Source organism: Paralichthys olivaceus, chromosome 8, assembly GCF_024713975.1.
Source record: "Paralichthys olivaceus isolate ysfri-2021 chromosome 8, ASM2471397v2, whole genome shotgun sequence".
NCBI lineage: Eukaryota > Metazoa > Chordata > Actinopteri > Pleuronectiformes > Paralichthyidae > Paralichthys > Paralichthys olivaceus.
Genome location: NC_091100.1, coordinates 495666 through 520000, shown reverse-complemented (window position 1 = coordinate 520000; position 24335 = coordinate 495666). Strand labels below are relative to the sequence as shown.

Here is a 24335-nt window from a genome sequence, read left to right as displayed (position 1 = left end):
AGAGCTTTAAAGTTACAGGTGCAGTTTCATACATGAGAAAAGCTTTAATGTTCTAACGTCTGTTTAAATATCGAAACAGCTTCTTCATTCATATACATGTAGTTTCTGATTGTGCAGTAAGATGGCGCTAACTTCCATACATGTTCGATACGATAGACAGTGACAGAGCAACATGAGTATCAAAGAGCAGAGAATCTGAACGCAGCTACAAGCAAACCACCGACTTCTCCACCGCTGTACCGCCCCCTACTGTCCGCAGTACAACACGTACGTTGACCATGAAACATCGAAGCGTTAGTTTTTATTATACATGTTGATCTTCATTATCAGAAACATCGAAACCAAAGAAAAAGATTCTAAAAACAACATATTTTAGTTTGGAGTGAGTTTTTCAGGCGACGCTCTGAGAATGACGAAGCATGCAAGTGTCTACATCACACACCTCCTCGAAGGCGATTGGCTGTTTTTAAGACAAACAGAAAATGGTGACAGCGTGACGGAAAACAAAAAAGAATAAAAATGAAATGCACTCTTGGTCCAATTTCTCACTGGCAAAGGAAGAATGTAGGTTGTCTTTACGACACCTCACAAAATTGAGGAAATAACGAAGTCCTGTTTCAAAAGTACAAAAATAAGAAAACTTTGAAAAAAAAAAAAAAAAACACAACACAGAAATATGGGCGTGGTCCCTGATGATGGCACAGAGACAGAGCGAGAGTGGTAGCCGTGGTAACGCCCTTGTTTGATGTTGTGATGTCACAGCAGTTCATCGTCGCCATACAAACAAATAGAGCAAGAGTTTGTCATCGACAAAGTGCTTTCAGTTTAGAAAACCTGTAACGATGAACCGCCGTCACATCACGTGTTGAACTCACTCGCTCTCGGTCTGACCTAAGTGACATCACAAATGACCTCACAACGGAAATCTTTACCTAAAATCATGAAAAAAAAAAACTAAACAGAAAATAAACAAACAAAAAAAGTTGCACTTTGGTGAAACTTTAAATCCTCGCTTGAACTTTCTGAACCAACAAACTCTGAAGCTGAAAGACGTGAAAACGCGCTCTGAAGCAGATTCCAGTTCTTTATGTTTCCAGATGCAGATGAGAATTATTTTTAAAGAAGCGAAAAACGACAAGCGTGAGAGCGCGAGTTCAGATCAAAGGAGTTTCACCAAAGTGCTGTCGTTTCTTCTTCTACTGCTTCTTCTTGCTAAACAGACTGAAACGTTTCTCTTTCTCCTTTTCTTTGTCCTTCTCTCTCTTCCCGGGACTCGACTCGTTGGTGAGTGTGACGGCGGCCGGCAGCGTCTGAGCACGCCCAGACGCCGGCGTCCCGGGGTGGCTGCCTTGAACGCTGGTGCGGTCGGCAGCGCTGGCGTTCAGGATGGCCTGGATCCAGGTGCTCATCTCCTCCTGTAAGAAGCGACAGGTCAGTGAGCAACGTTTTAAAAGAAAACTATTTAAAACGTCACCAAGAATATTTTTCATCAAATGAAGAAAATTCAACTCACTTCATCTTTGGCTTGAAACAGAAACTCGTTTCCATCGTTCACTCTGAGAAGAAGAAGAAGACAAGATGAAGCTTCTTATCACAGCTCAGTTTTTATTAATCTGTCGTAAAACAGGAAGTTAAGATCACGCATGTGTCTGAAACATCCTCCATCTTTAATCGGCTGAGTGAGAAAACAAGATGGCCGCCTCATCACCTGAGTTTGAAGACATGTTTCTTCTTCTTGTAGTCTGAGGCCACGTCACACGTCGCCTCCTTCAGGCTGATGGGAACCTCGTTGTGATACGGGACGCCCTGAGCCACCGCCTTGGTGTCCTTGTAGAAGCCCATGTCCTGGTTGTTGATGACACAGTAGACGTTGTGCCACGACCTGCCAATCAGAGAGCAGTGAGGTCGCAGGTCGATCACAGAGGAGTGAGACATCGGCTGTGGAGGAGGATCTTTGTGTTTACCTGTTGGATGCCTTCTTGTTGTGGCCCTCCCACTCGTGTTTGCGGTGCAGGAGCCCCTCCAGCTGTGAGGGCGGAGTCTCCTGGTTCTTGGACGGCAGCGTTGACGACAGGCTCGTCTTACTCTTCCTGCCGGAGGTCGGGGACGGGGTCGGACTCGGCTCCTTGGAGCTCCGCTCTGCCACGCCGTTCACCAGATCTGCACCGTCCACGCCGTCCTGAGCCGCAGAGAAAGATTTAACGAGGTCAACAATGAATAACGACATTTTCATTAACAGTACATTATTTACAATCGTAATTTTACATTAATAAATACAAATAAATACATAAACACACTTTTCAATATTTCTTCAAATCTGCAGAACTACAGAAGCCAATGAAAGATCGTCCACACTACATTATCTGAGTGACATCATCATGACAGTGATTGATTGACAGATGGAGACTGACCCGAGGAGAGTCGTGGTCGGACGTCAGCCCGTTCTGAACGATGACGCCGCTGCAGGGACAAAGAGAAGCACAGTTTTATTTAAAGCGACCAATCGCAGCGGAGCTCTGCTCGTCATTTCCAGTGTTCACCTCTGCTGCTGTGACTCGTCGTGTTGAATCAGCGGCGGCTCTGGAGACGGCGGCTTCCTCCTCTGCTCCTCCTCCTCCTGCTGCCGCCGCACCTCCAACAGCTCCAACTGAAACACATGCACATCTGTGATTGGCTGGAGGGAACCACACCTGTCACATGACGTTCAGAACGTCCAACCACCTAACGACAAAATCCACATTTTATATTTTCATGTCCTGAAAACAAAAGTGATTATTGGATAAAGTTGGTGACAAAGAAATGACAGGAAACCATCCACAACCAATCAGCTGCCAGGTCTGGACTTTAAATTATTCATATATTGTATTTAGTCATATATATTATATTTATTATTACAGGTTATAATAATAATTGTATTATTATTTAATCAGCTTAATGAGACGTCCTCACTTGAAGAGTAGAAACTAAAGACTATGTCAACATTTCTGAATCTGAATAAAAAACCTTGTCGAAGGTAAAAAAATTGTTGATGAGAAACAGAAAGTACATTTTTTCGACGTCATCACATCATTGATTCTCCGCTCACCGTCGTCAGTCGCTCAAGAGCCGAGAAACGTTCCTCCCAGGTGGCGGCCGACTTCTCGAAGGCTTCGTGACGTTTGATGAGTTTCTCCACCTCGTCCACGCTCTGTCCCATCTCCCTGCTGGACAGGTACGGCTCCTGACCCAGCAGCCACGCCTCGGCGACGCCAGCGTCACGGGAGAACTGGTGCACCTCCAGGACTGGGGGGGGGTTTATACAAGCACCGTTATACAAGCACCAGGCTGCTATCAGATGACTGGACGAGTCATCTGATAGCAGCAGCGCCGCATTGACCCGAACACAGGACGACCTCACAGCCAGTGTAAAATACACCTGATGTTCACATCACTGCTGCAACTGAAGGTCACGACCTCCTGAAGGTCACGACCTCCTGAAGGTCACGACCTCCTGAACAAAGTAAAACGTTAATTGAAAACTCATCATGTCTTACTGAGTCGTAGCCACTCCCATCGATCTTCCCACTTGTCAATCATCTCCTTCCTCTTGTCCGTCAGCTGCAGCAGCTTCTCTTTGATCTGAACAACATTGAAACGTGTCACTGTGATGTAACAGGAAATTACTGTAGTTATGACTTCTCCAAATTTCCAATATTTTCAAAATACATTTGTAAAATTATATCTTTTTATTTCTTATATCAAACATTGAAACTTTGTTTCGTGTCTTTCTCACAGAATATTTAACGTTAAAGTTAAAAGTTTAAAGTTACTCCCTCGTCCTCACCTCGTCCGAGGCGTAGTGTTTTCGGGCGAGCAGGGCTTTCCCCAGCTCGATGCAGGCGGTGAAGCTGTCGTTTCGGGCATCAATCTCAGCTTTGATGCCCTGATGGTTGTTCATCAGCAGCTCCACTGACGACACGTCTCTAAAAACACAGGAACGCAGCAGCGTCACTTCCCGCCGCTCTGCTCGACGACATGTTGTCAGTGTGAGGCGAACAGTACCTGGGTTTCTCCTGGGCCTCGATGAGTCGGATCACGTCGTCCATCCACAGCATCAGGTCTCGGACCATGCTGAAAAACCTGAACTTATCCCCGGTGTCGAGGAGACGGAGCCTGCGTCCGTCGCACGCCTCCAGCAGACTCCTCCAGGCCTCCAGCACCTCGCACTCCCTCCGCTGGATGTCGTCAGCTTTGTCGCCCGCATATGCCGACTGAAGGCGGACCGCATCGTCCTGCAGCTGCCTCACCTGCCACACAAGGTCAAATGTCTGGGTCACATGATGTCTGGGTCACATGATGTCAGGGACGTGTATTTGAAACAATTCTCATGAGAAGCTGCGTTGTCTGTTTATATATATATATTTGAATTAGCGAGGAAGCTAATTCCATTGCTATGTCTGACTGATTCTACACATTCATACAAAGTGAAACACAATTTAACGACTTCCGTCATTAAAACAATGTTTGTGTCATTAATTCAAATGTAACGTTCAATAATACCAGTCAGTGACGCTCCACATGTAATCACGTGGTTTACTGCAGAAATCCGGTTTAACTGATGTCGGTTTCTAATGAGATTCATCTGAAGGCCCCCGAGGAAGCATGTGAGATTCACCTGTGTTCCCAGCGCCTGGATGTCATGTTCGAAGGTGGTGTGCATCCTCTGCAGCGTCTCCACTGTGTTCTGGTCTCGTCCAACCTCCTCCGGCAGCTTCTTCTGCTTGTCCAGGATGCGTCCCAGGATCTCCTTTGCATCGTGGTAAAACTTGTGGAGCTCGAAGGAGGCGGCGAGGATCTGCGTCCTGGTATCGATGAGCTCCAGCAGGTCGGCCCAGGCCTCGTTAAGCCCGTCCTTCCACTCCGCCACAGTCGCAGCGTCACCATGCCCGGCGTTGATCAGCTCGTCCGCCAGACGGTTAACAGCATCCACGCGCTCCTGACCGATGTTTCCGGTGTCTCGGGCAAATTCCCGGAAACGTTCCTGCAACATCTGAGCACAGATGAAAGAGGTCAAAGGTCAGATCAAAAACAGAGGAGGTAAACGTATAAATACTTCTGCAGCTTTTTTTATCCGTCGTAGAAATCGACCCAAACGGCGCCATTAGCTCTTGAACACATGACCTGGTACCAGGTTGGTATTAGTACTAGTGAAAACGTACAGTTACGTGTTCGTAGTCTTGTCCCAGCTCATGTGACCCGGCCACCACCTCCCGCTCAGCAATCCACTGCTCCAGGTCGTCAACCTCCCGGTTCAACTGGAAGAGGCGGAGCCTCTCATCCAATTTGCCCCGCCTCTCTTCAGACAGGTCCTTCAGGCCAGCATAAAGTTTGTCCACCTGAGACTGACGCATGCTGATCCGCTCACTGACACACACACACACACACACACACACACACACACACACACACACACACACACACACACACACACACACAAGGTGAGCTGGTTCAAACAGATTGATTGATTGATTGGTTGGTTGGTGTGTGTAGGTGTGTGTAGGTGTGTGTCATAGTGACAGAGCAGTAACACAGGTGTGTGTAGGTGTGTGTAGGTGTGTGTCATAGTGACAGAGCAGTAACACAGGTGTGTGTAGGTGTGCGTACCTCTCTGGGTGTGCATCGGACACCAGTCCTCGGCTGGTCTTGGACAGCTGGTGGACGGTCTCGGCGTAGTCCTCCACCGCCTGCTCCACAATCTGATGCTTCTTCAACATAGTGACGGCGCTCTGCTCGTCCTGAAACACACAAATAACCGATGACGTCACAGCTGACTATTGTTTTCGTAGGTGTCGAGTATGATCCAACGCCATGGCCCCGCCCCCACCTTAGCCTTCTCCTCTGACATCATGTACAGCTCCTGCTCGCTCATCCACGCCTCTGCCTCGGCAGCGTCGAAGTAGTACTGCTGAGCCTTGTGGGCCTCCTCCAGCCGGCCGTGTCGGCACTCCGCCTCCTCCATATGCTGCCGCCACAGCTCCTGCAGCTCGGCCAGACGCTGACGGATGACGTCGGTGTTGGAGGACTCGTCACGCAGCAGGCTCTGACTACGTTCCAGGATGTCATCGATTCGAGGCTGATGTCCTTGGATCTCCTTCTGCAGAGTCTGAGAGAGAGAGAGGGCAAAGGTCAAAACTCACTACGGCACCTGTTTCATTTTCTACATACGTGACCCTCTGTGATGTCCGTGTAGCTTCAGAACCATTGTTCAGTGCGGCCCAGATGCTGCACGTAGAATAAGAAAAACCACAACTCTGGGATGTTTGTGTTCGCGTCCGTAATGACAAATCCACGAGGACCCGTGTGACCACAGTGATGTGGAAGACACACCTCTTTCTCAACGGATTTTCGTCTGTAACTCTCGCCACAGTGGTTTGAAATCACTCAACTCAGGTGACCTTGACATCAGAACACTCTGACCTCACACCTGTGACCCACAACCTGCATGTGAGGTGTCAGGGAGTTTCTCCCACCTGGTTCTTCTTGATGAGCAGCTGGACGGTCTGCAGGTTGTGTCCGTGGTCGGTGGACGTGGCGACAGGAATCCGCTCCTGAACCCACAGCTGGAAGACAAACCATCAATATCAGTCTGAACTAATAACAATGATAATAACAAAGAGCAGCTGAGGGTGTTCTCGAAGGTTTCAACAAGATGAAATCTTTTAAATAACACTTTTATATTCTTACTCATTTATCAACTGAAATTCTCTAATATTAACAAAACAATCAACTAAACGTGGGTCATTTTTACGTACAATCTCATCCTCAACATCTCGGTTGAACTGGTGAACTTCTCTTGATTCCACCAGGAAGTTCCTGCGGCGTCTCAGCGGCTCCAGCAGCTCCTGGAACTTACTCTCCACCAGCTGCCTCCGCCCGTCCACCTCATCAGCATCCTTCACCTCCTGACCCAGAGCCTTCACCTGGCTCTGCAGCTCCACCACCTCTTTCTGACGCACCTCTACCTGGTTCTCCAACATCTGCGGGGAGGGGGCAAGGTCAGACTGGTACTACTGCTGCAGCTCCACCAGGGGGCGAGTCAGACTAAGGTTTATGCAATCCATGAAGACTTTTTAAGTGTCTCAAGTAAAAATAGTGATTCTTTATTTCTGTAGTAATCATCCACTGAAGATACGTCCACTGTACCTGCTGTTTCTTCAGCAGGATGTTGACAGAGGTCAGATCTTTGCCGTAGTCGTCAGACTGGATCTGACCCTCAAGACCAACGAGCCACTTGTCGAGGTCGGTGCAGCTTTGAGTGAACAGCTCGGCCTTGTTGGCATCGAACAGGCACTGAGCCTTGGTCTGCGTGGTTGACTCCAACTCCTCCCACATGGCGTGGAGCGCTGACAGCTTCTCCTTCACCACCGTCTCCGTCTCCGGTTTTTCTGACACCAGCATCATACCTTCCTGCAGACAGACAAACCCAGTGGGGTTTGAATACATTCAAACGAATTGTGTGTTGTGTCAAATTTGTTCGAACTTGATTTATTGAAACACTAACGCTGGTTGATTCACATTTTACTTTCTTGAAAGAGGAACGTGTTTTTCTGTGCCAACAAGCAGAGGAGGGATGAGGAGCTGCTGAGTGGTTCATGAACTTATCGCTGACTCTGACATTTGGATGATCCCAGAGACTAAGCAAAGACCCAGAGATAAATGTGAGCCTTTCATTAAAAAAATGACTTTTAGTGACCATTTCGTTGACTGTCACAGTTGCACCAAAAGATTAAACTGTAGCCACTGCTGCCGTGTCGTGGCTGCAGGCGGAGACGATCTACTGGTCTCTTGTCCGTCAAGTACCATCCATTGACTCACCCACACAAAGAGCCCAGGTTAGAAAATACGGGAATTCCACTTTAAGTTTTAGTGGATAAAAAAATCTGATGTTTTGTTTTCCTGGGTCATTGATTCTTTCTATTGTTGGATTTAAATGAATAGATGCTGTGGATCCAGTTAACGTTTGGTTAGTGGAACCGGAAGGACGTTCCGTACCTTCTGGATCTTGTCCAGCCATTCTTTGTTGGACTGCAGTTCGGCCATGAAGGCCTGGTGCTTCAGCCACTTGCTGTGCAGGTTCCTGGCCTCGTCGTACGTCATGTCCTGCGCTGTGAGCATCTTCTCGTTGATCCACAGTGACAGCTGCACACAAACACAAGGTGTTCATTGAAACCTAAAGGGTTCATCCTCTGCTCATGTGAAGTGTTGAAATGAGACCGACCTCCTGACAGTCCTGTAGGAACTTCTGCAGGTCTCTGTTGTCCTTCAGTCTCATCAGCAGCTCCACAGCGGCCTCCCTGTTCTTCTTATGCCTGAAACACAGAAGCATCACAGGTCCTGAATTCTGATTGGCTGAAGATTTCATTATTTACACTTAAACTGGATCACATGATGTTTTTTATCTGATGCATGGAGAGCATTATGCACAAGACGTCATTTAAGAAAAGATGGACATTAAAGCATCTACAATGAAATTGTGAAAACTAAATCTGCTGAGGAAGATCAAGTGATATGGATGAAAAGCTCCAGAACTTTACAGACTTTGTGTTGTGGCTTTAATGAAGCTTCTTCTTTGAGTTGTTCCATTAAAAGTCTCTCAGCTGTAAAATGGAGCTGAAGACTACCTTTCGTCAATGGAGGCGACTCTCTCCTGGATACGTTCGCCGTTCACGTTCCCGTCACTAGCCAGGCGCCTGCCGGCCTCCACCACACCATTGATCTTGTCTTCGTTGGCGTCCATGGTGGTCATGAAGTCTTCCTGCTTCCTGATGGCGGCCTCTGCACCTTCCAGAGTAGTGGGCATCTCAGTGTGAGCCAGGACGTACTCCTGTTAAGAGAAGGAAAGCTAATGAAGTCATTCAAATCCAAAGGGTTCATCCTCTGGGGAACAGAAATTGAATCAGGACAAACAACTGATCCATAAGATGAGATCTGCATCAGGTTGTTTGACTCGGAACATACAGCTCTGCCCAGCAGCAGAGAAGCAGATGCATCATTCTGATCCTGATCTTGAGGCAGGTTTATGAGTGAATGACATAGATCTTTGAGTTTACCTGGTTGTTGAGGAAGGCCTCGGCCTGCTTCGTGTCCCTGAGGAACAGCTGGTAAGCGTGTGACTGGGACAGCAGGTTCTGCCGATTCTCCCACATTTTGTGAAGTTCGTTCCAACCGGTGTCGAGCGCCTGCAGCCTCTGTCGCAGGAACATGTACTGAGCGTCTGTCTGGCCCTGAGTCACCATCTCCCCCATGTCCCGCATCTTCTGGTAGTCCTCCTCATAGTTCTGGATCTCGTTCTTGATACCTTCATGCTGTGCCATCAGTTTCTCTGCCTCAGCCAGCGTGTTGGGCATGTCCTCTGAGGCGATGGCAGTCTGAGTGCGAGAGAGCCAGGACTGGAAATCGTCCAGCTCACGCAAGAACTGTTGCAGCTTCCGGGCCTCACCCAAAGACTCCTCACGGTTCTTCAGTGTGTTCTTCATTTCTTCCCAGACAGCATTGATCTCAGCCAGACGGCCTGTGATGGCCTTAGCCTGGTCGGGGTGCTCCTCTGCCAGCCGCTGGGCCTCACCTCGCAGGTCACCCAATTTGTCCTCAATGGCAGCCAAGTCACGCTCCATACCGGTCAGTTTTCGCTGCAGGGCCATGACACCAGTGAGATCGTTGCCCAGCTCCTGGGTGGACTCGATGACCTTGGTCTTCTCTCTGATCCAGGACTTGGTCTCATTGCAGTCGAGGTGGTAGTTCTGCACACCTAGAGCAGAGTTCAGGGACTCTTTCTTCTGGTCCACCAGGTCACGGAACTGACTCCACCTGTAGGCAGAGGAGAGGTTCATCACTGTCTAAAAACACAATCATACTTTAAGTTTCACGATGTTTACATTATAGATACATTGATTTGTTAACGATAGTTCTAGTTTTCACATTAATAGAATACCATTGGTTACTACGTGGTACACCTGTCTGTACCTGTTGTTCAGTTTGTCCTGCTGGGTCTTGATGTCCTTTTCACTTGGGTGACCATTGTGCATCAGCTGCCGGGCGATCTGGTTCACCACAGCGACACGAGACGCCTGGTTGTTCATCTCTGGCTCTAGACTCTCAAACCTGCAGAGGAGATTCCACCTGATCACAGTTCTGACTCTAGGAGACGTACCATAACACATGTACAGAACCTCCGGCCCTACCTGTGCTGTATAACCTCAAGATCTTCCAGTTTTTCAGGGATCTCCATGCTGTTCAGCCACTGCTCCTTCTCATCGATCCACACCTCACATGCATCGGCTTCACTGAACATCTTATAGAGCGCCAGAGCGTCCTGCAGAGCCTGTTTCCTCAGCTTTGTCAGCTCAGCCACCTCCTTATATCGCTCCTCAATACCGGCTAGACGACCGCGCACCTCTTCTGACTCCGCCTCCTCTTTGGGCAGGGACGAAGCCTGCTCGTGAAGTGCGTCGATGACCGGCCGGTAGCTAACTACCTCTGCTGCTGCATCCTTGTGTTTCCTGACCAGCGCCTGAGTGGAGAACTCATCATGGCCCGTCTCTCCACTGGAGACAATGCGCAAGGCATCTAGCGTCCAGGCATCAACATCATCTGCGTCAGTCTGAAACTGGTGCAGGGCCAGAGCCTCCTCCAGCCTCTTCTTCCTTGCCGCTGCCAGCTGCTCCAGTGCCGCCCACTGAGCCTGCAGGTCAGCAATACGCTCCTGAATCTTAGTGGCACCAAAGTGACCGGCCTGTACCATGACTTGGCCCTCAGCAATGGTGTGGTGGAGGTGTCCAGCGCGGCCAGTCATCTCGTCCTCCAAAGCACGCTGCTGGCTGAGGAGGCGCAGCGCCCCTGTCAGGTCCTTACCATGTTCCAGAGAAGAAAGGATCTGCTCCTTCTCACGGATCCAGCCCTCCTCCTCAGCCATTTCCCAGTAGAACTTCCAGAGGCGACGGGACTCCTCCAAGCGGGCACGACGCTCGGCAGCCAGCTGGATCAGCTCCTGGTAGCAAAACTCAAGGTGGGAAACTCGGTCCTGGATGACCTGAGGGTCGCAGGGTTTGTAGCCTAGACAGGAAAGACCATTATCATCACTTAACCAATATAGTTGCTTTAACATAATTTAAATGTTGACTCTTCTACCATCACTGCTTTGCCTCATCAAAATAAAAAACATCCGTCATTTTATAATAATTTAAAGAAAAACTCTTTAACTCAGGGTCAAGGACAGATGTTGTTGCACACTGCTCACCATTGTCGTTACCGGAGTACTTGTTAGCGTTGGAGGTGACTGCCTTCACCCTGTCAGCCTGGATGGCGATGTCGGCCTCCACCAGGGCATGTTTTTGCAGCAAGTCTTCCACGCCCAAGAGATGCTTCCCATAATCCTGAGACAGCAGTAGCATCTGGAAAACAGACAAAACAAAGACGCACAGTTAGAAGCTCGATCAGCTTCCCACTCGAGATGATTGTTACAAAAAGGCTTAAGTTACCCTCTGGTTCCCGTCTAAACTCATCCTCCACCTGTCTCTGCACTAGATGCACAGAAATGGAAATCCACTTTCTCCCCTGATAAAAATCAGTACCTTCATTTCATCCATCCAGTCCATGATGTAGAGCATCTCCTGGAAGACTCTCTGCAGACCCAGGTTCATCTCCAGACGGAGTCTACGGGCCTTCAGCAGCTCCAGCAGATACTCCCACAGCCGGATCACATTGTCCTTCCTGGCAGTGATACGTTTGATGTCGTGGTAGTGCTCCGCCTCCAGCTCCTTCGCCACAGCAACCACAGCCTGGACACGCTCCTCATATGCTGAAATGTCTGTCTCAATTGCCTCATGCTTCTTGGTGGCCGCCTCAACAGCCTGAAGGTCAAATCCGAAGTTGTCCTAGAGAGAGGAGGAGACATTGTCATCAAATGGCCCAAAAATGATTTGATAAGAGATGAAAGTCTGGGCGTCGTTACAGAATTCCAAGCAGTTTGACTTCAGTTGCAGTTGATGACCACCTGGCGGCTGCTGTGTGTCCTCTTACCTGTGACACCAGTCTCTGGTTCTCACTGAGCCAGGTCTCTCTCATGGCCGCTTTGCGGTCGAAGCGTCGGGCCAGTTGTTCCAGTTTCTCCTGACGAATCAGCTCTGTCCTCAGAGCCAGCTCCCTCTCGTGCTCCGCCTTTTCCAGTCGCTCCCAGGCCTGACGAGCACAGACACACATCAGAAGGCTTCTTTATAAAGTTATTAATCAACTGTAATGTAACTTCAAGAACCAAAACTCCAAGTCAACTCCAGTCGGCTGGTGAATAAAGACAGTTGGTTAGAGGTTCATGTGTCTCGGAGCAACTCTGACCTTGTTGATGTCAGAGATGAGTTTTCCCTCTCGGGGCATGTAGACCTTCTGGTTGTTGGCTCTCATCTTACTCTGGATGGTGAACAGAAGAACTTCCAGGTTTCCTTTCTCTGTGAACCTGAGGAAATGAGAGACACCACGGTCGATAAGGATGGAGACAGTGAGGAGGTGGAGTTGCAGGATGTACTGGACATTTTCATGACAATATTAAAATGTTGGATTTGAACAGGATCATGCAAACAACAACTCCCGCAGGAAGTCCGCCAGGTAACTGCAGCAGTGATGGGTTCGACTGGGTGGACTAGACAGAGGACTATGGCAGAGGAGGTGAAGAGGACAGGGGTCAGAGGCCAAGTGAGGTTAAAGGTTCTAACTTTGGAGGTTTCTCTACGGTGCGGTAGGTGTTGAAGGCCTGGAGCTGCTGCTGGACCCCGACCAGAGAGTTGGCGAACTTCCTGTTGTTGAGGATGATGATGGTCTGTTCAATCCACTCCAGCAGGTCCGACGCCAGAGACTCGTACTTCTCGATCATCTTCTCCGTTTCGATGGCGTTGTCCAGGACCTGGACAAAAATAGAAAACAGACACCTGCTGTCAAACATCAGCAGGAACATGTGAGACGACGTAGACAGCTTCTGTTTGTGCCCCCCCCCCCCCCCACACACACACACACACACACACACGGTGCTTTCACTGACCTTTCCGATGCGTTTGCCCTCCACCTTCAGAGCCTTCATCTTAGAGAAATAGTGATAATAAGTCACCACGTAGGTGATGACTGACTTCTCGTCAGGATGGTCCACGCTGATGTCTGAAACCCAAACACATCATTGGTTCATGTGTGTCGGACTGAGAGGGACATGTGACATTTAACGTTGCTCGCACACGACAGTTGTATGGGCGGGGTTTCTGTATGTGGGCGGAAATCTCTTTGTGTAGGCGGTCTCTGTATGTGTCTGTGGGTGTGTTCTCTTGTGGGTGGAGACCTTGCATGTGTAGGTCCTCGCAGTGCGGGCAGGGTCTATGTGTGTGGGCGGAGTCTCAGTGTGTGGGCGGGGTCTCACCCTCAGGGTCCAGCAGCTTGGTGAGGCCCAGGTGTTGCTCTGCCAGGTTGAAAGCGTTCTGCAGGTTGTGGTGAGCGTTGGATTTTTTCAGTTTGTCAAAGTCAATCAGATCAGGCCTGAAAATAAAAAAAACTTTATTGAAACACCAAACACCAGAGCTGACGACACAGAGCAGTCCATGATGAGGAGAATGAAGATCAGGACGTCACCTGTGTTTGTGGATCAGAGCGTTGAACGCCATCCCGTCTCTCCAGCTGGTGCTGAAGTTGTGAATGTTCACGTTGGGATACCTGAAGAGAATCAACACGATGATGTCACAGCTTTTTTAAACTAAGACCACAAACTGCCTCGTTCTCCGCCTCACTGTCTGTGAGTGGGGGCGGGGCCAGGGCCTGTGTGTGTGTTAACTCCTCCCTCAGACTGAAGGGGATATAAGACACACGACGAACCAGCGAAATGTTCTTCTGTTGCAAACAAGCCACCGAATTAGTCGCACTGTGAAATCTTTAGCGTGATCGGCCAGTACACAGAAATTTTACCAGTGGAAACACTGTCATGTATATATATCGTGATTATTGTGTGTACAGTGTGTATACTTTGTATATATTGTGTCTCACCCTGCTGTCTTCATCTGACACCACAGGAGCAGAGCATCTTTAGCTGATCTCTTCTCTTTGTTGTCTTCAGTCTCCACACTGATGTCCTGGATCTGAAGAGACACAACATCACACCTGTCACACCTCCACCTGCACGTTACACCTCCCGATGTTGCCATGAAGACAGAGTGAGGTCACAGCCTGAGAAGACGAGCTCGGAGCAAAGAGCGCCCGCTGTCTCTGATTGTGATTGACCAGGGCTAACAGCAGCTCTGATTGGAGGATGTTATCGGCCAAAGTGGCAGCTGATTGGTTCAGCGCCATGTAAGTAAGTAAGTAAGGAAAGGGTCAAAGGTTGATCCAGGATCTCCCTGTTCTGTGTCTCCATGACGACAGTGTGGTGTCAGTAAAACATGAACCAGTATGGACTTTACCCTGCAGGTAAATAACTGACGGAGGAGCTCAACCAATCACAGCGGTCTGAGTCATCTAGGAGGTGTGGCACCTGCTGACACTATAAAAAATGACTGTACTGATTTATCAGAGGAATTAAAGTTCTGATTTGGATCTCTGTTGTGTTGGATTGGTTAATTGTCTTGTCAGAACAGGGCGGGGTCGGGAGAGCTCGATGTGAGCATTCATGTGACAGGAGGATGTGACATTATTGCATTTGCGCATTAGGAGGCGTGACCTGTTAAAGACCCCTCCCCACATTACCTGGAAGCGGAGGATGATTGTCCAGATGAGGCCGAGTGTCAGTCGGTGGTTTCCGTCCACAATGTCGTGAGATCCCATGTTCTCCAGGTGAACCCGCTGCTCCTTTAGGAACTGCAGAGCTTTGTCCACATTCTCCAGACAGTGGATACGCATCCGACCTTTGGTCGGCTTTGGCTAGAGAGAGGATGATGACGACCAATCAGGAGTCAGTCTCAACTGTCAATCATGACGTCTCAGCCCATTTTTATATCATCAAATAAAAACCAAACTGATCAGAAACACTTGAAAAAACATCAGTGAGAAAAGAACGAAAGATTCAAGAATTCAATGTGTACTTTTGACTTTTTAATTTGGTTAAGTCCCATCTACTAACATGGAGGAGGAGGGGTTTATGGCCTATACTGCAGCCAGACACCAGGGGGCGATCAAGATGTTTTGGGAGGTGTCTAGACAACATGTCTGCTCCACACAGGGTCTTCTTCCTGATGTCTTATAACTCTAATCAGTAAATGTTTGAATCATGATTAAAAATCACAGCTGAAAAACCTGAGGACGGTGAGCGAACACGTTTGAACTCTATGTGTTCAGCTTCCGTCTCGGGGCAGATTCTCACAACAAGAGAAGAAGACATTGTGGGCGTGTGGTTGGTACAGAAGTGTTCAACACAGGAAGTGGAGTAAACGCTCGTCCCCTGGGGACGGATGCTGGACAACAGACGCTGGGGTCGGCACATGGACGTCTCATTAGGACGCCTGAACACAGACACAAGGTCGACGACTCCTCCGCTTCCAAATGCCAACCATGGAAAACAGGAAGTAGAACACCAGGTCCGGAGCTGAGACCACGCCCAGTGTGTGTCTGTTGTGTGTCTCTTCTGACAGGTGTGTGTAAATTGACTGTGTGTGTGTGTGTCTCACCAGTCTCTCTCCTGACAGAACCTCCAGTAGTTTGATGAGCATTCGTCCGTCTCTCAGATCCATGTAAAGATCCGTGATTCTGCACGAGACTCTGGACAAGTGAGAGTTTACCCATTTAGTGAAGGTCTTCTTCTGCACCGCCTCCCGCTCATCTACACACACACACACACACACACACACACACACACACACACACACACACACACACACACAGTTTTAGATTACCTCATACAAATAATCAATAAACACACACGTGACATCTTCATCTGTTGTGTGTTGATCATCATCTTCCATCACATGCTGATAAATATAAATAATCATAATGATGTGATTCATATTTCGGGCTCTCTGTCTCTTTAAGAGTTATTCTGGTGTTTGACCTTTGACCCAGAGGAAACAGGATGTGAGGCGTAAAGCATTTCCATCGTCCAGCAAAGAGCCAATCAGCAGCCCCTCCCCAGAGTCAGATGCAATCTGGGCAACACTTTCATATTTACGTACTTTTAATGCATGAATTCTACTTCCTGTTCGTCCCCTGCAGGTCAAACCAGGTTCCGCCCGCTGACAGAATAAATATTGATTATCGATCAACTAGATCTCCACATCCTGCTACACACCACACAGGAAGTTGATAGAAAATAAAAGCTTGGTCCCTCTTTTAATCAAGCTCATTTAAAACCTGAACATCTATGAACCAGGTGACGAAGAGGCCCCTGGGATCAGCCTGGTCCTCATCAGGCTCCTGGGGACCCGGGTCAGTTACATCATAGACCAGAACCTGCAGCATTTTAAATCCTGATCACACAAATCCACCTGGTTCACGTTGCTTTGACGCAAGCGATGCCACACGCTCCCTGAAATGTTTGAGAACGTGGATCTGAACTTGCACAGAAGATGATTCTCGCCAACCTCAGAGACGTCAGTCTGACTTTACAGGGAGGGAGACGTTTGTGTTCCGCTCAGGATGAACACAAAAACACTTTTCCTCGAGAGCCACCATCAATTAAAACTGTGACTTAATGTCCTTTAAAACTGCACACACACACACACACACACACACACACACATACACACATACACACACACACACACACACACACACACACACACACACACACACACACACACACAGCAATTATCTTGTGAACCCCCAGATTTGTCCGGGTGGGGGGGGTGGCCCACAACTTTGACGTATTGAACCTCTGACCTTTGACCTCTGGTGGGTCTGACACGTCTTCTCACCTTGCAGCTGTTTGAATCGACCCTCCAGCTGATTGTAGTTGAACTGCAGCTGGGCCGACTCCGACGACACCCACTCCTCCTCCATCACCAAATATCCACAACCAGCTTATGTGTGTGTATGTGTGTGTGTGTATGTGTGTGTATGTGTGTGTGTGTATGTTTCTATGTGTTCAGGCACAACTCCAGATGAAGATAAATCCAGCAGACAAGGAAACGTCCTGAGATCAGATCAAATTCTTCATAAAGTTCAAACTTTCCTCTTGAATAAAATAAATCCAGCTGCTTTGAAATGAACAAAAATCAACTGGAAAAAATCTGTAAATCCAAAAACAGAGACTCAGAATGAAGGAAATTAATTTTCTGTGTTACAGAAAAAAAACTCAGAATAAAAACCTCATGGTTTTTTTTCCCAAAACAGAAAAACGTCCTCGTGTTTCAGGAGATGAGAGCAAAGAGTCCAGAGGTCAGAGTGACGCCGAGCGCATTGTGTGTGTCTGATGTGTGTGAGTCTCGTGTGTGTGTGTCTGATGTGTGTGAGTCTGATGTGTGTGAGTCTGATGTGTGTGAGTCTGATGTGTGTGAGTCTCGTGTGTGTTTCCAGTCCTGCCAAGCATTAGCAGCTTCAGCAGCTCATTCTTCTTCTGCTGCTCGTTCTTGTTGCTGCAGACGGATTTTTCTGTTTCCCTCCAGAACACACACACACACACACACACACACACACACAAGCCCCGCCCACTGCAAACAAAGGGGCAAGGACCCCCCCCCCCCCTCTGCAAAATTACACTGTTAAAAATTGAAGTAAAAATTAAAGGGACATTGTTCTGTGGATGTCGAGTCATTTTCACAGTTTCGCTCTGATGAAATAGTTGATTCACTTCAGTTCTCATCCTGCAGTCGCCTCACGCAGCTGCTTCTCCCTGAAGTTTGCCTTTCAGGCGACACACCCTGTGCTGCAGAGAGGACTCGGATTTATAATCAACATAAATCAAAGATCAGACTGTGACATCATCGTGACATCACAGACGAATGTAAATGTAATTAATTATAACATTAATATAATGTGACATTTCTTTACAGTGTAGAGGGAGTCCAAGTGTGTGTGTTGTGGGCAAATCAGCCAATGACTTTGCAGCTTGACAATGATGTCACTAAGGGTGTGAAGGGGGGGGGTGTGTTTCCCGCTATTGTTCATTCACATTCCAGACAAACAAACATCCTGTAACACACACACACGCACGCACGCACGCACGCACGCACGCACGCACACTTCCTACACAGAGTAAAATCTTGTGTGTATATGTGTGTAATATATTTAATGTCTAATCTGACTCTTTAGTTTGGTCCTTGTCCCATCTGCTAACTTGGAGGAGGCAGAGTTTATGACCTGTTCAGCAGCCAGACACCGGGGGGCGATGTTTTGGCTTCATTGAGGAAGCTGCCGTGTCGTTCACCCTTTTTACAGCTGGTGTCAAACATTCACAATCTAGCTTCTTCTCCATCGCAACAAGCTGCAGGAGTTATGACATCACAGTCTGGAGCCAATCAGGGTCCAGTAACTAACACGAACAGTTTGTTAAGGTGGACTGGTGCCTACCTGCGAGCGCCTTGATGCGGGAGCGTTCAAACAGGCGGGCCGAGCTGTTCTCGTTGTCCCAGTCGTCATCCCAGCGGTTGTTGACCGTGTCGTTGCTGCTGCTGTACTGCTGCTGCAGCTCCATGTGGTCGTACTCGGCGGCCACCGTCGTCATCATGACCTTTCACCTCTGACAACGCCTCAATGTCAGCGAGGACACGTCCACATCGGCAGCTTCAGGCCAAGACCTGCGAGAGCACACAGAAAGGAATGAATGGAGGTGACACGAATGCTAATAGTGTAACAGTTTAAAGAGTTGTGAAACTTTGTTTTAATATTAAATCTACTTGAACTGCTGCTAAACATTGTTTTATTTACATGTGATTAATTATTGATGGTTTGATCAGAGTTCAGAGAATAAACCCAGCAGGTTAATAAGAGTCCACAGTCTGACACATTAACATCACGTCCATGTTTCCAGATGTTTACACACATGTGGACGTTGAATCCTGGTTTCAGGTCTTTACTTCCTGCTGCTGTCGGAACCATTTCATTTCATATAAACTCCTGTTTGTATTGTTTATATTTACTTTCTTTAATTTTTGTAATGTTTTTGTTTCAAATTTACTCATTTACGAGTTTATTTACTGATATTTGTATTTTTTCTGCCTCTGTGACAGAACATTTCACCATAATGGAATTAATAAAGAAAACTCTTCAGCAACTCAGAGCTCCTCCTGCTGGACACAACAGATACACACATTCTCCTCTGACGTTGTGCTTACATGTTCATGTGTTTGTATTTGTACTTATATGTTCATAAGTTTATGTATTTATTTATCATGTATAAAAATCAACGTGGAGATAATTCAGTTTCTTTTCATGATGGAAACATTTTGTTTAATGGGGTTTGAATTTGGATCTACCGCAGCAGAGGCTCATGGGTAATGTAGTATTTAAACTGATGAGTTTCAGGAGGTGAAGTTCAATCATATCGAGTTATTGGACTGAGCAGCAGCAGGAGCCATTACTGAACTCATAAGACGTCCTAAGGGACACAGTCCATTACTGGACATGACTTCCCAGAATCCTCTGCTAGATGATGGAAATGGAGCCGTCTGAGAATCGACAGCAGCAGCGTCTCAGGAGGACAGAGGTCAGAGGTCAGAGAGGCAGAGCGACTAAAAACAATGACGAAGCCTGACAGTGGAAAACAAAGACAAGCCAGGAGGCTCCGCCTATGTCTTTTATTTGACGTGGACGACGTGACGTAACTCCCCCATCACAACATTAGACCACACGCCATCAACACAAGGAACGAGCGTCCGACATGAAGAGCTTGTGTCTTTTTCTTGACGTCAAAGACAAACAGACTGAGGTCAGAGGTCAGAGGTGGAAACACGAGGTTTCATCTGGATCATGAGCGGCTGCTGCAGCCGAGTAACCCTGACCATTACCGGGTCACATCGTTAAAGCTCAGCGTCTAAGATTCAGGTGAAATTGATCTATTGACAGAAACTGAATATAAAATAATCCTAGTGCTGTTTTCACTTGTTTCATCTAAATTGTACAAATTGTTGTTTTCTTCACACTAGAATGAGCCCTTTATATTTACATACTTTAATTGAAAAACTTTATTTTAAATACTTTATAGTTACATACTTTAATTGAAATACTTTATAGTTACATACTTTAATTGAAATACTTTATTTTAAATACTTTATATTTACATACTTTAATTGAAATACTTTATTTTAAATACTTTATATTTACATAGTTTATTTTAAATACTTTATAGTTACATACTTTAATTGAAATACTTTATATTTACATCTGGAGTGGGTCCAGCCTCTATGGAGGCAGCCATGTTTTTTACAGTAGCCCAGACTGGCCAAACTAAACCTTTTGAGTTTATATGAGAACCGAAGGTTTCTAGCAGCTGCAACATGACACTTCACCACTAGATGTCACTAAATTCTACACACTGAACCTTTAATTCTGATTAGATATCCATCATTTTCCATCAAACACAAAAGTAAAAAACATTGGAGAAAAAAAAACATGTTGCTGGAAAAAGAAGCCGATAAAAATAAAGTTTCCCAGTGAACTGAAGCGCGTGTGTGTGTGTGTGTGTGTGTGCGTGTGTGTGTGTGTGAAAGCGTGTGAGTGAGTATGTGGGGGGGGCAGCTGAGGGAGGGACTGACTGACTCTGCCTCTCAGATATATAAAAACACAAATTAAACACTAAAAGTCTTGAGTTAGCCTAGTTCAGCGATTCTTTATATTTATATTAGACTAAATTAATTTATGATATATATATTTTGAACAAAGTTTCTCAGTTTCTCCAACATTTTACATTGTATTAGACAAACCAACTAACTAACTAACTAACTAACTAACTAACTAACTAACGGGGCTCAGTGTGTGACTCAGAACAACTGTTTATATTTATGTTATAGCAGCTGTTGAACAAATGACTCCTGAAATACCTTCGAACATTCCTCACAGCCTGACAGTCACAGCTGAGGGGACACACACACGTTTGTTCTTCTGTGTTTGTGAGGACACTTGCCCCCCCACACACACACACACACACAGTAGTTGTGATACTGAAGGAAACGTAAAAACATCTTCGTATCTACATGAAGTTCTGCTCACTCTAATTTCTCCGTGGATGATATCAGAGATGATGACGTCATCAGGAAGTGATGTCACACTCACTGAGGTGGAGAGAATCTGTCATTCAGACAAATTCAGACCCAGATTAAACCTGTTCAGGCACAAAGCAGCTGACCTGCAGGACAGAGCGGCGAGTCCAGGGAGTGTTCCAGAAAGAGCAGCAGAAGAAGAATGAGCTCAGCCAACAGAGCAGGAGTTATTGGATTAACACACACACACACACACACACACACACACACACACACACACACACACACACACACACACACACACACACACACACACACACACACACACACACACACACACAGTGGTTTCCTGACCCCACCCTCCCACAGAGCAGCTCCATCACTGTTTTCTGGTTAGAACAAACACGTTTCTGCTGAATCACACATTGATTCATTTTAAAACTTTTTAACTTTCACTCCAACTGTGTCGCTTCTTTCTTTTTATTTGTATCATTTAACATCAATAAACTTGTCCTGACTTGATTGGTGTATTATCTTATTAATCAATTACCCAACAACTGTTGTGACAATCGATTAATAAGTTGATTGTTACCGTGTTAGTTAATGTGTTGAGCTTCTTTGTTTCACATAATATACACATTTTAAATGAAGTGTTTTAAAACGAGTTCCATTTGCTGCGAGAGCAGGATCATCACCAACACTGAAAACATACGCCCCATGACCAAGCAGGAAGCAGATTGTCTCTGCAGTTAGTGAAAAGTCAGAGCAGGGATTTCTTTTCTTGGAACGACGACGAGCTGGAAGTGTTACTGACAGGAAGTGTTAGTGACTGGTAGTCAAGTCATGTGACCAATATATGGAAAAGATGTCATAAACTTCCCAGGTGGCCACCAACGTCAAAGTGCATTACCTGTCGATATCTCTATTCACAGTCTTTGATCTCTATTCACAGTCTTTGATCTCTATTCACAGTCTTTGATCTCTATTCACAGTCTTGGGTTAATCCAGAAGGGGAGTGACAAACAAAGAAGAAGAAAAAAGGAAGAGAAGTACAGCGGGGCTCCACCCGACAATAAACCGAGCAAAGAAGAAGAGGAGGACATCATCTCTCTTTATTCTCATATGTTCACGTTAAAGCGTCTAACAGAGCTGAGGGTAGTGATCATGTTGTTTACTCATCTCTCGTTGTGTTGCACGTTGTATACGTGCACACACACACGCACACACACATTTGAACACTGAAGGACTTAACGATGTTACCATGAGATGTTTTACAGCGTAGACATCATTAGAAACACGATCGACTCTGCGACCGCTCTCTCTAATGTTCCACTAATGTTCCAGATTCATTGATTATATCCAAAGACTCCACATCCTGTTTACATCAACACTAATGTGTTCTCCACAGTCTCTTCAGAAGAACCTGTAGTGACCGTTTCCTGGAGGTTTCTGCACAGACAACGTTCTTCAGAGGCTTCATCAGAACATACTTAGTGATTTGTACATATGGAAACCAAAGCAGAACCCTTAGTATCCTCCTAACTTTAGAGAGCAGAACGTTTCCTCCAACAGAACACATGACGTTCTAGAGTTATCAGTGAACATAACCTCACAGGAACGTTCCATTATTTTGAAACTATGACAGGACGTTCTGAGAAGAACATTGTTCCCAACACCAGACACTGTTTTAAAATTCATAAAACATTTTGTAGAATACTGAAGTCACAATGTCCTCAATGTTCTGATCTAACAGAACAGACCTTCAGTGAATAACAGAAGAACTTTCAGAGAACGTTAAAAGATCGTTTGAATTCTCCTGAATTTAGAAAAACATTTTCAGAACATTTCTGCAACAAATGGGAACGTTTGTTCCCTGGAGGGTTCTCTAACGCATCAGCCGTGCTGTTAGGTTTCAGACAAACGTTCTGTTAACATGATTAGACAATTCTCTCAGGGAACAATAACATCACCACAGAACCAGTGTTAGTGAAGATTTCACGTGGAACAGTTGGAGAACGATCTGTGTTGAACTTCGACCGATGGTACGTTTTCAAACAGGTTGATGTTCTGTCAAAGAAACTGAGAACCTTAATGAAACATGAGGAAAATAAACATTCTATCTATAACGAGTGTTTAGAACAAAGCTGTTCAAACATCATCAGTTAAAAGTTTTACAATAAACCTGAAAGGAACTTTGTGTGGAGAACCTCAGGATCAGAGCAGGAACTCCGTTAGAACGGTTCCTAACAACTGAGGCCGAAGTGAGAGAGGAGCCGAGGAGAGCAGCTGCAGGACGGACACACACACACACACACACACACACACACACACAGACACACACACACACACACACACACAGAGACACACACACAGACACAAACACACAGACACACACAAACACACAGACACACACAGACACACAAACACACACACACACACAAACACACACACACAAACACAGACACAAACACAGACACAAACACACACACAGAGAGACACACACACACACAGACACACACAGACACACACACACACACACAGAGAGACACACACACACACACACACACACACAGACACACACACACACACACACACACACACACACAGAGAGACACACACACACACACACACACACACAGACACACACACACACACACACACACACACAAACACAAACACACACACACAAACACACAGACACACACACACAAACACACACACACACACAGCCACGCCTGTTGTTCGTGTCGCACCGTTATTCTCCATCCTCACCGACACTAATGGCTGCAGCGGGCTGGGGGGGGCGGGGGACGGGCAGCGGACATGCGGGCTCAGAGGTACCGCGGCTCGGCTACAGACTATGGACCGAGTCGGGGCCGCGGAGCGGGCCTGCGGGGGCCCGGGGACTCAGTGGAGTCCGAGCGGATGAAATCTCCGCTTTCAGATCGCAAAGTTACCGGAGGCTTCGGGAGTCGCTCCCTGCTCACAGCGGCGGGAGAGAACCAGCAGAACCAGCAGAACCAACAGAACCAGGATGAACTGACCTGCTGCAGGATCCGAGGCTCCTAAGTTGAGCGGAGATGAAGAAGAGTCGGACGCAGGGAGGACGGAGCGACAGACGGAGAGACAGACGGAGAGACAGACAGGAGGAGCCGCTGCTGCTGCTGCCGCAAGGGATGATGGGAAAGAATCCGCACTGCCCCCTCCTCC

The 24335-nt window shown here is 46.9% G+C and overlaps 1 protein-coding gene across 2 annotated transcripts in view; it reads right to left on the bottom strand.

The window, feature by feature from the left end:
• LOC109646191 (spectrin beta chain, non-erythrocytic 1-like) overlaps positions 1-24335 on the bottom strand; it is a 24398-nt gene extending 63 nt beyond the window's left edge. Inside the window, exons 1-36 of one of the 2 annotated variants that reach the window (XM_069529522.1) lie at positions 24170-24335; positions 18499-18725; positions 15663-15814; positions 14746-14919; positions 14050-14141; positions 13642-13722; positions 13433-13548; positions 13067-13179; positions 12744-12931; positions 12370-12487; positions 12058-12216; positions 11610-11912; positions 11276-11429; positions 10221-11091; positions 10003-10140; positions 9090-9846; positions 8661-8863; positions 8258-8348; positions 8032-8178; positions 7183-7446; positions 6792-7016; positions 6510-6599; positions 5864-6142; positions 5644-5774; positions 5199-5403; positions 4655-5029; positions 4042-4286; positions 3824-3962; positions 3534-3618; positions 3086-3282; positions 2541-2647; positions 2412-2460; positions 1965-2179; positions 1709-1882; positions 1514-1556; positions 1-1415 (exon numbers count right to left, since the gene is read on the bottom strand). The exon at positions 1-1415 is cut by the window's left edge and continues 63 nt beyond it. In XM_069529522.1, coding sequence (XP_069385623.1) covers positions 1197-1415; positions 1514-1556; positions 1709-1882; positions 1965-2179; positions 2412-2460; positions 2541-2647; positions 3086-3282; positions 3534-3618; positions 3824-3962; positions 4042-4286; positions 4655-5029; positions 5199-5403; positions 5644-5774; positions 5864-6142; positions 6510-6599; positions 6792-7016; positions 7183-7446; positions 8032-8178; positions 8258-8348; positions 8661-8863; positions 9090-9846; positions 10003-10140; positions 10221-11091; positions 11276-11429; positions 11610-11912; positions 12058-12216; positions 12370-12487; positions 12744-12931; positions 13067-13179; positions 13433-13548; positions 13642-13722; positions 14050-14141; positions 14746-14919; positions 15663-15814; positions 18499-18655 — 7056 coding nt within the window. In that variant the 5' untranslated portion in view covers positions 18656-18725; positions 24170-24335 and the 3' untranslated portion in view covers positions 1-1196. Of the gene's footprint in view, positions 1416-1513; positions 1557-1708; positions 1883-1964; positions 2180-2411; positions 2461-2540; positions 2648-3085; positions 3283-3533; positions 3619-3823; positions 3963-4041; positions 4287-4654; positions 5030-5198; positions 5404-5643; positions 5775-5863; positions 6143-6509; positions 6600-6791; positions 7017-7182; positions 7447-8031; positions 8179-8257; positions 8349-8660; positions 8864-9089; positions 9847-10002; positions 10141-10220; positions 11092-11275; positions 11430-11609; positions 11913-12057; positions 12217-12369; positions 12488-12743; positions 12932-13066; positions 13180-13432; positions 13549-13641; positions 13723-14049; positions 14142-14745; positions 14920-15662; positions 15815-16904; positions 17088-18498; positions 18726-24169 lie in introns of those variants that run through there. The other variant, XM_069529523.1, reaches the window with a different exon arrangement.